The sequence below is a fragment of the Serinus canaria genome, chromosome 1A (genome assembly GCF_022539315.1).
Source record: "Serinus canaria isolate serCan28SL12 chromosome 1A, serCan2020, whole genome shotgun sequence".
Lineage (NCBI taxonomy): Eukaryota > Metazoa > Chordata > Aves > Passeriformes > Fringillidae > Serinus > Serinus canaria.
Window position 1 is genome coordinate 52,897,288 of NC_066314.1, and position 14,190 is coordinate 52,911,477.

The following is a 14,190-nucleotide window of genomic DNA, read 5'->3' on the forward strand; positions in this document are numbered from 1 at the left end:
GTAGGAAAGATAATCAAAGACAGAATTAATAAAATACATCCAAGAACAAAGGTTTTTAAACAACATACAGAAGAGCACTCTGTGGTCACATACTTGATGACTTGCTTCAGTTGTCATGTAATATGTCTCTGACTTGAATTTTTAAGACAAAATGAAAAAAAAATAAAACTCTTCTTGCCCCTCAGCACTGGCAGCGGAGAAGGATGGCACACCTGTTTTTAAGTTCCCCAAATGGAGAGCTAAAGGCAAGCCTATCCAGGAAGTAGTTGCGGCCTACAAATCAGTTGGAGCAGAGTTAAATGTCCTTCCATTCTGTACACAGTTTATCCCCATGGATGTTATTGACTGCCCAAAACATGGCTCTATTATTTACCATCCATCCATCCTACCACGCCACCGAGGAGCTTCTGCAATAAACTGGTGAGTTCTGTGCATCAAAACCACGTGTTTGTCACATTAGGGTGCTGGTCTACACCTGTTACTCTTGTAAATGCTGCAGTTCTCCTGACTTGCAAATGCTCTGAAGGACCTTCTTTGGAACAGCTGACTATTTGGTACATGACCTGCCCTTCATACCTGGGATTCATTATTATTTCCAATGTGAGCTCAGTTGCTACTCTGGGAGGATCAGTGGTGTGAGCTGTACATTCATATATTTTACTCACATGCATGAATCAACAATCTGGAGTTTCCATAAGTAGGACACTGCCCTAGTGGCTCATCCCCACAAACACTCAATAACTGTCACAGGAATGTCTGATACCAATCCTAAGATTTCACAGAGTGGAAGGGAGAAGAGAGAACCCACAAGAAAAAAACCTTATCTCACAAGGTAGGCTCAAATCATCACCCTAAAAGAGCTACACTGCAAAACTGGCCTCAATGGACTCAAATCTGGTACTCTTGTGACGACAGAAATGGCATTATCACAGTGTCTAAATTCAGTAAGAAATTATTTAAATATGGGGAAACAATTTTAAAATAATCTTACAGTCAGCATGGTGATTATCTGAATCCACAGTGTTGTGGATTCAAAGCAAAAGTATACTTAGTTTTGTTTAATTTTAATCCTTTCTGGAAAAAGTACAACGCTGAAATACTTAGAGGTGTTGAGGAGACTATTAGAGAGGTAAAGACTTCAAAAAATGTCAGTTGTGTCCAAGTGTGTAAAGTAAAATAGCATAAATTCAGCAGAAAATGAGAGTGAGACAATCCAAAAAAGAACTAAAGAGCCAGCTTTTTAAGGCACAAAATATAATACCAACAATTCCTCCAAATATGTTAAAGCTGGGAGGTATATAAGTGATAGAGGTGTGGTATTTAACAAAGGTATTTTATTAAAGAGAATACCACAGTAGGAAATCTGTATTGGTATTCAGGATGGAGCAGCTTAACCTACAGTCCTTCTTTGTGTGGAATAACACAAAGACAAATTATCAAAACAATTATCAAAACAATTATCTTGAGCTGAACTGAAAGCTGAAGACATTTTCATGAACTGATGAAGGAATAAGAAACTCTTTGTCAGTACCACAGGACTTCAGCAAACGCAGATTTGAGATGACCTGCAACATTTCTGTTTCTTAAGGCTATGTTGATGCAGGTGACTTGGAAATAGCAAAAGCTATTCCCTTTTTAAAACTAATACCAGTTTTAAAAAGGCTGAGAGTGAAAGCCAGGAAACTTTAGATCAATGACTCTGATTTAAATCTGTAATAAGGAATACTCTTTCTATGCAAATGAGTAAATGTGATAGCAAATGGGAGAGTAAGAAAATGAGAGCTCAAATTCAAGGTTAAGAAACATTACACAATGCACACAAGGGGGAAACCTACCTGACTATTTATAAGCAGTGTTAAAGTTAATTGTTGTTACTCAGAAAAGGATTGTTGTTACTCACCATGGAAGGATCCATTAATTCAAGAGTTGGACTCAGTGGTCCTTGTGGGCCCCTTCCAACTCAAAATATTCTGTGATTCTGTCATCTTAAACACTGCCTGCATCTCAGCTGGAACATGAACTAGCTAAATTCAGAAAAGGCTAAGAAAGACGTCAAGGGTATAGGACAGCTTTCACATGACTGGAGACAAATGATGGAGTCTTCAGACTGGAAAAGAGGTCATTGGGAAGGACATATACTAGCTGAGTCATGGAAGACTCTTCCAGCTTCTGCCACTCTGTTATGAGCAGCCCTTTGTGGCAGGAGCTGGTGGACAGACGGGGCACATGGTTGTTCTTACCTTGTCACCTATCCAGCATCAGAGACATTTACTTATAAAACCTTCTTTTCCATGCTGAGGACATAAATTTCTCACTAGTGCTCTTTTGGAATTTTTACATAATAAAAACCATAAGAAATGCAGCTAAATATGTGAAAGATCTGATAAGGACTGGCCAAACTTCCATAAGCTTTCACTTCTGTATACCTGCCAACTTCCCCCGTTGTCTTTGGAGTTCGTCCCTTGTTCATCCGATATTACTTCAGTGTACTTCACTCATTTTATTAATGCAGCTTTCAGTGCTTATAATTAATAATGAGTTTTCTTGTGTATAAGCCAGATCTCAGACAATCCTGTTACAACATGGGCTGCTGAGGGAATACTTACATGAGATATGTATTACTTAAAATAGCATTGAAGTTTGCATGCATACAAATGGCTGAAAACATGCAGGAAATATTTTTCTCACCATTTCTGACTGCTCCCTTACACACACTTTAGGGAGTTCCATCATTCTGAGGCACTTGCCAAAGGAGAGCTGCAAAATTTTAGGTGGCTGAAACGCCCTTTGTATGCAGATGTAGATTCTGAGCTGAGGTAAATCAGTACAAGTCTAATGTAGGCATTACTATGTTCATGCACAGCAGCTGAGAATCTGGCTGGAAAGCCTTAATTCCACTAATAACTTTTCCTTAAACAGTTGAATATTTATAATTTTCTACTCTGAGTTTAATTCCGTTTCAGCTGTGTGGTATGTACTTTCCTTGTTGACCTACAGATGAGCCATGAGGCTTAGCTAATTACAATCATAAATTATTAAGACAATATTTTGTTAGATGCTTCCATCTTTCAAATTCTGTCATAGCTGTTGCACACCTTTTGCTCTGAGTGTCTTACCATTAATAATACTTTAAAAATAATTATCACAGTGAACTATGTGGGACAGCCTGGGTTCACTTGCAGCATTTCCTATGTTACTTTGTGGAAATCACACGTCAACAGTGTCAAATCTTTGGGTTCCTGGCTCTGAAGTGAGCAGTGAAAATATAGCAAAGACTGTTAGGATTTTCTTTTCTATCTTCCTAAAGAAAATGAATGTAAACATGAATGTAACATGTGAGTTGATATTCCTAACTACTTTATTTTTCTGTATTTACTGTAAGTATTTTTTTATACCCAGGACTTTAATTCAAGGAGATAAGAAAGCAGGATTTACTATTTTTTGGGCTGATGATGGTTTGGACACTGGACCAATACTTCTACAGCGAGAATGTGATGTTGGCCAAAATGATACTGTGGATGACCTGTATAACCGTTTTCTCTTCCCAGAAGGAGTAAAGGCTATGGTATGTTTACCTGTACTAATACCAGCTTTTTAAGAGGAAAGGGGGTTGAAAGTAAAGGAAATACAGACAAGATGTATGCATTTGGAAAGACAGAGGTTGTGATTCTCAGCCAAATCCTAGACTTCACTGGAGCTGTGTGGCTGCCCAACAGCTGAGGATGTTACCTCAGAATATTTGTTGCTGACAGCAGGCAGAGCATATTCTGTTTCCACAGATGGCATGAAGTTGAATTTGTTTGGAATGTGGCTCTTCCCATACAAGACAAAATCTTTTAAAGGCTCAGCAGCAACAAAAAAATTAGGTGTGAGATTTTTAAGAAAAAAATGGCAGTATGGTGTTTGAGGCTCAGAGTTCTGCTGGATTGGCTTTGGGTTTTCTATGCTTGTCATTTTTTGTATTTTTTTTTTTAATGAAGAAAAGAAAAAGCACAAAAAATATTCAGCATTGCTCCTTAGAGATTGTTTTTTCTCCCTTCATTTAAATGCAGAAAAATAACTTTTTGCAGAGAGAAAAAGGAAAAAGTTTGATGCAGTCATACTGAGCCACATTTTTGTTCTGGAGAATTTAGACAGCTGCTCTAAGTTTGGTGACTGGATACTCCCATGAAATTCTGGAGGCTATTTCTTTTGTCAAAGAGACTCAAGGAAACACACGTGTTTGTTCAGGGCAGCACTGGTCCCTTAGAGTTTGGAAATACTAGGTTTAAAAAACCCAAACCAATTCACCTTGTGGCAGAAAGTCTTTTGCTGTCATTCTGAAGTATGACTGAAGAAGAAAGGTGAACCAAACTAACATTAAATCTTCTATTTTTTCATGTAGGTGGAAGCTGTACATCTAATTGCTGATGGTAAGGCCCCTCGTATACCTCAGCCTAAAGAAGGGGCAACATATGAAGGGATCCAGAAAAAGGAAAATGCAGAGGTAGTGTGAAGTAACACTGGTTTTTTTATGCATAGTGCTAGAAAAGTTATTAATTCAGATTACAGTAGCAGCAATATGAAGTTAATGTGAATTTTAACTGAGTTGTTTCCTCACCTCTTTTTCCTGGAATACCTCTTAGGATGCATGTAACGGAGCCCTAGGTTAAGTTCCATTTTCCTTTCAGCAGTTTCATGTATTTAGAAACTTGGTGTCCTATTCAGTATCATGTACAGGCAGCTAAGAGGCAGCTGCAATTTCAGTGGATTCTTAGTAAGCCACCATCCTTTTGAATACAACATAGAATCAAGATCACTCTCTGTCGTGGTTTGAGAGGAAATGAAGTTTTTGTGATGGTGTGGTCAAGCCAATCGGTGTTCAGATTTTAATATTGGTACCTCGTTTGTCCACTGAGGGCATGGATACGCCTCTGAGAACACAGGGGGTTAAAAGCTGTGAACTCCCAGGGGAGCTTTCTCTTTGAGTTCCGCTTTGGGACTGAGCAGACCCCCCTGCCCAGCAATGAGCTGGGCGGGGGGGAGGGGAGCCATGTGGCCGGAGAGAGGTAGGCCAGGCCTGGGCCCACGGGTGGAGGGGAACATTGCAAGGCTTCGGGCAGCTATTCCCCATTTCCCCCCCCCTGGAGAGTGGGAGAGAGAGAGAGCCGGCACCTGTGATAGCGTGGCCGGTGTGAAGGAGAAGGGGGGGGTGCCCGGCAGGGCAGCCAGGCATGGGAGTTCATGGAGCAAACTGGCAGAGCCTGAGACTTTTAACCCTTCTGAGGAAGATGGGAACCTTGCAAATGCTGATTCCTCGTGAAGTTGATCAGACTGAGAGATGTTGAGAAGAATCCTAGGTGGGAGGAGATGATGGAGTGGCCTTTGGCTGGACTTTTCTTGTGTAGCCACAGCAGAACCACTGGTGTTCCTGTGACACAGAGACTGCCTTCTAGGGGGAGGCGATGGCTCAGAGCCAGGAGAGTGCGGTGATGTGAAAGTGTGTGAACAGAGACGATGGGTGAGGAGGGTGGTGGTGGTGCCCTCCGTCTTCGAAGAAGAGGAAGAAGAAGATGATCTCTGTTCAAGAGACCCCTCGGCCCCAGGGGGTGAAATTTGGGGGGGACAAGTGTCCCAAAAGGAGAGGGACTGTGCTCTCTTTGGAACTGGACAAAGTATCCTTAAAGGGAAAAACCCTAGAAGCAGCTCTGATCCATGTGCAGTGGTGAGAGCACTGGACATGGAAGGAATGTGGTGCAAGAGGGACTCCTCTCTTCTTGAGGAACTGAGAATTGGTTATCTAAAGGGTGGTGATGGAATTGGAAATTTGGTGGGGGGAGGAGGAAGAATTTGGAAGGTTTTCATCTTGTGTTCTATGTGTTTTGTGTGTTTTCCCTTGTAGCTTTAGGTTAATAAAGTCTTTTTCCCTTTCAACCTCAAGTTGGAGCCTGCTTTGCTCTGTCTCTGATCGCATCTCGCAGTGGATGCCAGGGAAGGAGGTATTCTCGTGGGGGCGCTGGCATTGCGCCAAGCTCAAACGAACGATGACACTCTCTTTGTTTGCCAACAGGCCATATAAAATTCTCTGCCAGAAATACATTTGATTTTAGGAAAAAAATGTTTTGGCACCGTTACTTTTAGTGCCAAAAATATAACGTATACCATATAAACAACAGATAAAAATATTAATTGAATTCCCGTATGAGAATTATTATATCTAAGCACCCCTACTGCATTAGATGATCTTCTTTGTGGTTGGGAAGGTGTGGTGGGGTATCCTGGCATGTCTGCATTTCCTAGATCTCCTGGGACCAACCTGCAGCAGCTTTGCACAATTGGATTCGAGGGCATGATAAAGTGCCTGGAGCATGGACAACAATAAATGGACAGGTATGCTCTGAAAACCAGAAGAACATTCTTATCTATACTCTCTTTTAGACTCTTATTTATTATAAAATTAAAGATATCTGCATACAGGTGAATACAAATGACTGTTACATTGGAGTAGCTCTAGTCTGATGACTTTATGTTTTGTGTTTATCTAGAACAGGGGCCTAAAGAAATACACAGAACACAGTAGTTTAAAGTTTTTTAATAGCACAATTCATTTAATTTGAAGAAAGATAAGTACAATATCTGAAAAAAGAAAAGAGACATGGTACAAAGGTATGAAGAGTAGAACCAAACTGTGCCAGTCATTTTGGGAAGCAGGTATGCATTACAGTATAATACAGCCCATTTATAGTGGCCAACATCACAGTATGGACAGCAAAATGAATCACTGTGGGCTGCTGAAATAACAGAGGATTTAATATTAAGGGGATTTGGGCCTAGATAGTTTGTAGAAATAAATCTGTAAACTTTTATAGAGTGGTCCCTCATTCTGGGCATGCACTGTCAAAAGCTGCTCCCTTTCCTGCACTGGTTGCAGCATGCACATTTTTACAGCTCAGCTACTTTGCAGGTTTAGGCAATTTGAAAAGTTTTACATGTTCTGAGTAAAGATCTAGAATTGTTGTAACATGTTTTCCATGTGTAGGTAATTATATTTTATTTCTATTATATTAAAACTTCAAAACAGTATAATAAAATTGTTAAAACTTCACAGCACACTTAGAATCTGTGCACTTTTAATTACGCTTCTTTTTAGGTGGTTACTTTTTATGGCTCATCATTACTTGATGCTTCAGTGCCTGCTGGACAAGAGCTGACAATAAAAGGTGCTTCAAGACCAGGACTTGTGACAAAGAATGGTCTAGTAGTTTTTGGAAATGATGGGAAGATGGTAAGTGCTCAGTCTGGCAAGCATAAGCATGGATGGAATGGTTTTATCAAGAAGGGCAAGTAGTGTGGAACTGTAAAGCTAGATAAATCCAGGTGCTAACGACTGACAGCTGATTCACTTGGATTTTATCAATCCTCTACCATCCTATAGAGAAGATGTTCATGTTCTGCTTTTCACTCAATCTTTAGTCATTTCCTATATGGAGTAAAATCTGTTCTTACTAGAAGAGAATTTAAAAGACAGATAGGAGTGGCCTGTGCTAAATTGCCTGCATCATATCAGCTTTCCTGCAAGCAATTTATTTCACTATTTCAATCACCCTATTAATGCCTAAAAATTCTTCATCCAAGGATGTGCTACCTCCCAAACAATTTAAAATCATATCCTCTCATTTTTCAGGTACTAGTGAGAAATCTGCAGTTTGAGGATGGAAAAATGATTCTTGCATCTAAATACTTCTCTGCTGATGAAACAACTGCCCTGGAATTTACAGAAGAGGAGAAAAAGATTGCAGAAGATATCAGAGTAATTCAGTAACCGGCTTCAGTGGGATATTATTCAGACAAAAGCTTTACATATTTATTATTGGCAAGGCATATCTTTTGTTTAGTCATGCAAGTAATTTTTTGATAAAATGTACTCAAAATGTATTGGGGTGAAGGTTTAGTTATTGATATTAATTCAGGTGGGGATTCACTGGTGTATTTGTCTCACTTTACAAAGTTTTCTTTCAGAAACAGGTAATACAAAAACAGTGAGTGCAGGTAATGGTAAATATCTACAAGTGATGAAGGCGGGGTGAGGAAAAACAGACTGAGCTTCACCTTGTAGAAGTGAGGTTTTCAACATTGGCAGACTCGGACAGTTCTTGGAATCCTTTTTTCACTGTGGTGTTCATCACTAGGATGTGCTCAGAATGGGCCTGTTGGACATGCTCCAGGGAGTCTCAAAACAGCCTTCTAAAAGCAAAAGGCAGCAGTTTTCTCACTGTACATGTGTGCATTTCTTCTGCCACAACCACAGACAAGGGGCTGGCTGCCAGAGGGATTTGGAACAGCTAGAGCAGAAAACTCAGAGACGAAGTTTTCTCCCCTCTCCTGAGATCTATCCCTCTGTAGTGTCAGGTGCTTAGCTGAAAGCCGCATTTATCATTGAAGTTTTGTGCCAAATGAATCACAGATGTCTTCCGTTGTGCTGACTCTGCTGCAGGGTTATTAATTTTTGGCACAGGTCAGGAAGCTTAATGTACTAATATTTTAAGCTGCTGATTCAAGATTTCCTTGAACCTGCTTGCCAGTAACCTAAATGCTGCCTGGAGCTATTGAATGAGAAAATTATGAAAAGAAGTATAAACGGATCAGTTGATGACACTGCCTGCTAACTGTGCAACTCAGTTATAATTAATTGAAATATTACATTACCAGTTATTGAACTGTTTATTTCTCCATCTCATGCATGCAGCTTAAACTGCTTCTCAGCCTTGGCCAGGTACCTGAAATACCATGAATCCATTCATAAAGTGCCCCAGTCCTTGCCTATACTGATGACACATTCTGTAATGCAAAAGGAATTTATTATTTGGAGGATAAAACATCTTTTAAAGATGGGCCTGAAAAGTTTTAGCATTAAACCATTCAGGTTTCTTGCCTGTTGCGTAAAATGACCGTACACAAAATACTATATTTTGATCATATAATTATACTGAAAAATTTCTTGTCTGACATCATGCCTTTAGACTGTTTTAGACCCTCTTAAAATAACTTAATGTTTTAGAAACCTGTGAAATAATATATGTTGTAGGTAAAAATACTACAGAAAATACAGTTTGATAAATACTTTTTGCTATTAGATGATTATTCATTATTGCCTCTGTTGTTGTTCTGCATTATTAGGCTATTTGGAAGGGAATTTTAAGCAATGTTTCTGCAATTGAGGATTCCACAGACTTCTTCAAATCTGGAGCATCGTCTATGCATGTTGTCAGGTAGGAATATTCAAAATAAGAAAATTGTAAAGCCAAAGTTAATGAAAAAAGTTGTCTTGGTGCATTTCAATCAGTGGTGTTAAAAAAACTAATCCCTCTATGTTTTCCAGTACTCTTAACATTCCCTTTCTTACCTTGGAAACATGAGCAGTTCTTCTCCCAAAGTTATGAGATATTGCTGTAATCCTGATCTTTCTACTGAGGGAAAATTCCCCACAGCTTCAGGAACATGGTGCCCAGGGGAGCATGGTGATGCTCAAACCTGTCTATGTGCAGCCACAGGTATCTCCAGACCAGGGGACTGACTGGGAACCTGAGCAAACACCTCCCCAGAGGGAAAGAGAAGCCTTTCACAGAAAGAATTGAGCCCATGCTTAAAGATGCACTGAGTTTGTCATGGCTCGGGTTACCTCGTTTTCCTTCTTTTTGCAGCACAGACCATAATATAAAACCAGCATTTTTAAACAAACTGATTATTGTGCTGGTTACCTACCAAGCTCAAAGTCCTCCATATATTGGTTGGAGTAGTCCCAAATACTATTTTCCAATGGCATATCAATATCTTCTAGTAATTGATTTTCAAAAGTTTTATTGAGAGTATTCCAGAAGTGACATTTTCATAGCATCCACAATTAAACCAACAGATTTCAGTAAAGTGCATAATTTCTGTGCCCTTGTCAGAGAAACACACACACAAATTCACATGCATACAAACTGAGGCCCAGTTTTGATCCCTTTTGCCCTTCTAATGATTCAGTTATCTGGAGAATTCTTTAATTTTTAATTAAAGTTACTCCTTCTTCAAAATCTTTAGAATGCTAGAAGAGATCAAACAGAAACATTATGGACTGCAGCTACAGAATGAAGATGTGTATATGGCCACTAAGTTTGCAGACTTTATTCAGATGGCTGTCAGAAAACTCAGAGGAGAAGACAAAGAAGAAGAGTTAGTCATTGATTATGTAAGGCCTTTAATTTTGCATTGTTGCTTAGTCTTTCCTGAGTTTTAGGGGAGACATTTAGACAATGCATTTAGACAATGCATTTTATAAGACTGCTTGATGCAGTAGGAAAGCAAACTACTTGGTTATACAAACTTTTATATATTTGTATCTGGTTTCCATTACATTTTACTTCTAACAGCCACATATATAGGCTAAAATGTGTCTGGATATTGGCTGCAGATTTCAAATGCCTGTTAAACTACATTAAAATATTAATTATTATAATTTTAAAATAATTTAGTTTTTATTTCACCCAGGTTTCAAAAAATATGAACAACATGACTGTGAATATGCCATACCAATGTTTCATAAATGGGAAATTTATAGATGCTGATGATGGAAAAACATATGACACTATAAATCCAGCAGATGGATCAGTAAGTAATTTCTAAATATGATTGACACCAGTTTATTTCATTGGTATTGCCTATTAAAAAATATGAAACATCACCTAAATATTGCTAATTTCAAAACTTAAATTTTAAAACTTTAATTTTAAAATATAATAAATTAAACAAAGTCTAGAAATAATTTCAAATTTAAATTTACTTTACATTTTGCATATACTACAATTTTTTCCATTTGAGTCAAGCTGCAAAGCAAGAATAACCTACTTTTATTTCAATTATTACATCAATTTTTACACCCAGCTGAACATTTTACCTTGATTTCATTCTTGTTTAGCTTTGCAAACAGGAATTACTGGAGTTTATTTGCTAAAGAAGTGTTCCTTTTAGGATGTTTGGTATATTTCCTGTCAGTAATCAGCTTATTTCTTTTTTTGCTTTTTTAATAAATCTGATACCTTAGGGTAATTTTGACGCCAGAATGTCCCTTTAAATTCCTAGTAAGAAAAATAACTTTTCAATAGGAAAATATATACTGTTGCACTTTAGTCCTGAATTACCCAATATTAGTTGAGCAAACCATAACTGTGAATTATAAATAAGAGAAGTGATTCTGATGTCCATGTAGTTGCCATTTAATTCTGAAGTAAATGATGGCTCCTGAAATCAATGACAAAAATTTCACTGTCATTAGAAGTCAGACTCTGATACTTTTCCTAAAACTCATTATAGAATGGAATGAAAGTCAAAACCATTCTGTGTTAGGATTTACAATGTGTGTATTTAGAACACAGTCATCATAAAATACTGTGTGTTGTTGTTGGTTTATGATAACAGAAGCTCCATTCCTTAGAAATGAAACACGTGGGAGCTCTTTTAGCATGTTGAGATGTTAGATTGTGATACCACACAAAAAGACTTCCAGCTTTTGTTGGAAGTGTAAAACCAATACCTCATTGGTTTTATATATGGAAAGAAAGGGTGAGATCCAGTGGGACAGTATAGTATAAGCTGGGCAACTGCAACAAAGGGAAGAAAGTATGAGGAGGACACCATTGATATCAGAAGGCTAATGAATTATTATATTATGTTATGTTATGTTATGTTATGTTATGTTATGTTATGTTATGTTATGTTATGTTATGTTATGTTATATTATGTTATATTATGTTACGTTACATTACGTTACATTACGTTACACTACGTTACGTTACACTACGTTACGTTATAGTTAGTATATATTAGAGTATATATATTAGTATATATGAGTATTATAGTTAGTATATGATATTATATGTATATTATATTATATTATATTATAGTATATAGATATATTAGAGTATAGTATATTATATTATATTATATTATTCTAGTATCTATATTATTCTATACTATATTATTCTATACTATATTATTCTATACTATATATTCTATACTATATTATTCTATACTATATTATTCTATACTATATTACATCTAAACTGAATCTGCACCAGCACTCAACTCAACCAAACAGAGTTTGGTTGAGTCACTTGTCACTGTCTGCTGACCAACAGTCTGGACATGCACTTGGGCCTGATAGGCCAAGGAAACAAAACATCATCACTTTGGGTAAACAATCTCCATATTGCATTCTGCTTTTGCACAAACACAGGTGCAGCAAATGAGATAAGAATTGTTTCTTCTTTCTCTGAGGTTCCTCGCTGCGATTCCCAGAAAATATCCTTGGGAAGTTGTGCCTTGCTTTTCTCTGTGAAGAGAAATGCGACCACAGGACAATGCACTTTACTTTGAAGAAAAAGAAAGATTAAGGAATCTCTTAATCTCTTGACTCCCTGCAGTGTCCTCCAAATTCTGCCACCTCAATTGTGTCTAAACTTTTTGCAGCCTGGCTCACCCATGACAACTGCCGCAGATGAGGATATTAAGTATTTGCTTATACCCAGTCTAGAAGTTTGGGAGGAAGGAGTAACACGCTGTATCCCAGTGTTTCTTTTTGAGTTAACACAATGCTACCTTTGCACAGGTAATAGCCAGTGTATCTTCTGCCTCAGTGGCTGATGTTGACAAGGCAGTGGCAGCAGCAAAGAAAGCTTTTGAAAATGGTGAATGGGGAAGGATGAATGCAAGGGAAAGAGGGCGACTCATGTACAGGTATGTATAAGACAGCTTGCATTCATTTCATTTCCTCAAATCTTGTTTTGTTTCTCTGAAGAATTTTTGTATACATTTTCTGAAGATGATGGATGTTCATAATCCCACTGTCAGAGGATCCAGACTAGCCATCTTTTCACCCCCTGATTGATTTCAGTGTACCAGCCTCAGCTCTTAGCCTGCCAACCTTTCTTGTATCAGAGAAGAACTTGTGGTCTCTCACTGCTTCCAACCTTTAATTATTATTTATGAATGGAAGCAAAGAATCTGAGCAAAATATATTTTAAATACTTGATGTCTTCATTTAATCTATATGAGTTTCATTGTGAAAATCGAGAATTCCCTTGTAAATCCTCATCCTTTCATATAAGTGAGGCTAAGCTTTAAAAATCGTCTACCTGACTTCTGTAGGCAGAGATTTGACCTTGCTAAGCCTGCCTGCATGTGCACTCCATACAGTAAATACACACCTTCATTGCCACTAATTTTGAAGTAGACTGTAACTGATCCTAGATTTTCCAGCATCTGGCTATAGACCCACTGTAGGAGATGTGTTATGGTCTGCAGAGAAAGAGAAATTCCTGTCCTGTGCAGGAATTTGCTAAGCTGATTCAAACATTTACGTGAGATACTTTTATCTCTTTTTTGTATCTGTGTCACGTTTTTTGTATGTGTGTCTAGTTAAGGCCTAGTTCTTATTTTTCAGTGTGTTGCTGTTGGTTCAGAAGATAGACAGAGGTTTTGTTGAATTAATGCTATTTTAATGGTGAGCTTTGATTCTTGAAGGGGTAGAGGTGAACTTAGAAAGATGGCAATGCTGACTAGGTACTGTGAGCGTGACACAGGAGGCCGTTAAAACCCCAAGTATTATAGATTCTCTTCCCTATATAGACAACCCCTTTTGTGGGCTATATGAAAAACTTTCAATGCTTTTTCAGGCCTAAACATAAAAATAAATGAGCAGTCATAAGTAAAGGAGCTACTTTTTCAGGTTGCTTCTCCTGAAAAAATGCCACACATTTTACAAGACACTGCAGGAATCATAGCAAAAAAAAATGAAAGCAAAGTGAAATATTCTGCTCATCTTATTAAGTGTGTGACCAGGCCATGGGAAAAGGCCTGCAGGAGTCTTGCACAGTTAGTAGTCATCACAAGAGAAAATGGGCAAGTCAGAACTGAACATTAAATGATTATGTTTTTCAGAAATGTGCACATATTCAAGGCATGCATAAACCTGTGTTTAATTTGTATCAGGAATGTAGAGTACTTGAGAGATGAAGTTAACTCTGACCTAAAGAGAAAATTTTAAGGTGTGAAAACTCCTGCTCTGTTTTAGACTTGGAAGATTTGCAAGAGTAGCTATATTAGGTATATGGAAAATAGAGCTCCCTTACATTGTGCCTGTTATCCCTGGATTAAAAGCTTTGCTCAGGGAGA

At 38.0% G+C, this 14,190-nt stretch overlaps 1 protein-coding gene across 1 annotated transcript in view; it reads left to right on the forward strand.

The window, feature by feature from the left end:
• ALDH1L2 (aldehyde dehydrogenase 1 family member L2) overlaps positions 1-14,190 on the forward strand; it is a 31,756-nt gene that overhangs the window by 7,566 nt on the left and 10,000 nt on the right. Inside the window, exons 3-12 of the mRNA XM_009086406.4 lie at positions 186-420; positions 3,400-3,565; positions 4,385-4,486; positions 6,280-6,369; positions 7,130-7,264; positions 7,664-7,789; positions 9,157-9,248; positions 10,063-10,210; positions 10,510-10,629; positions 12,626-12,753. Coding sequence (XP_009084654.3) covers positions 186-420; positions 3,400-3,565; positions 4,385-4,486; positions 6,280-6,369; positions 7,130-7,264; positions 7,664-7,789; positions 9,157-9,248; positions 10,063-10,210; positions 10,510-10,629; positions 12,626-12,753 — 1,342 coding nt within the window. The remainder of the gene's footprint in view (positions 1-185; positions 421-3,399; positions 3,566-4,384; positions 4,487-6,279; positions 6,370-7,129; positions 7,265-7,663; positions 7,790-9,156; positions 9,249-10,062; positions 10,211-10,509; positions 10,630-12,625; positions 12,754-14,190) is intronic.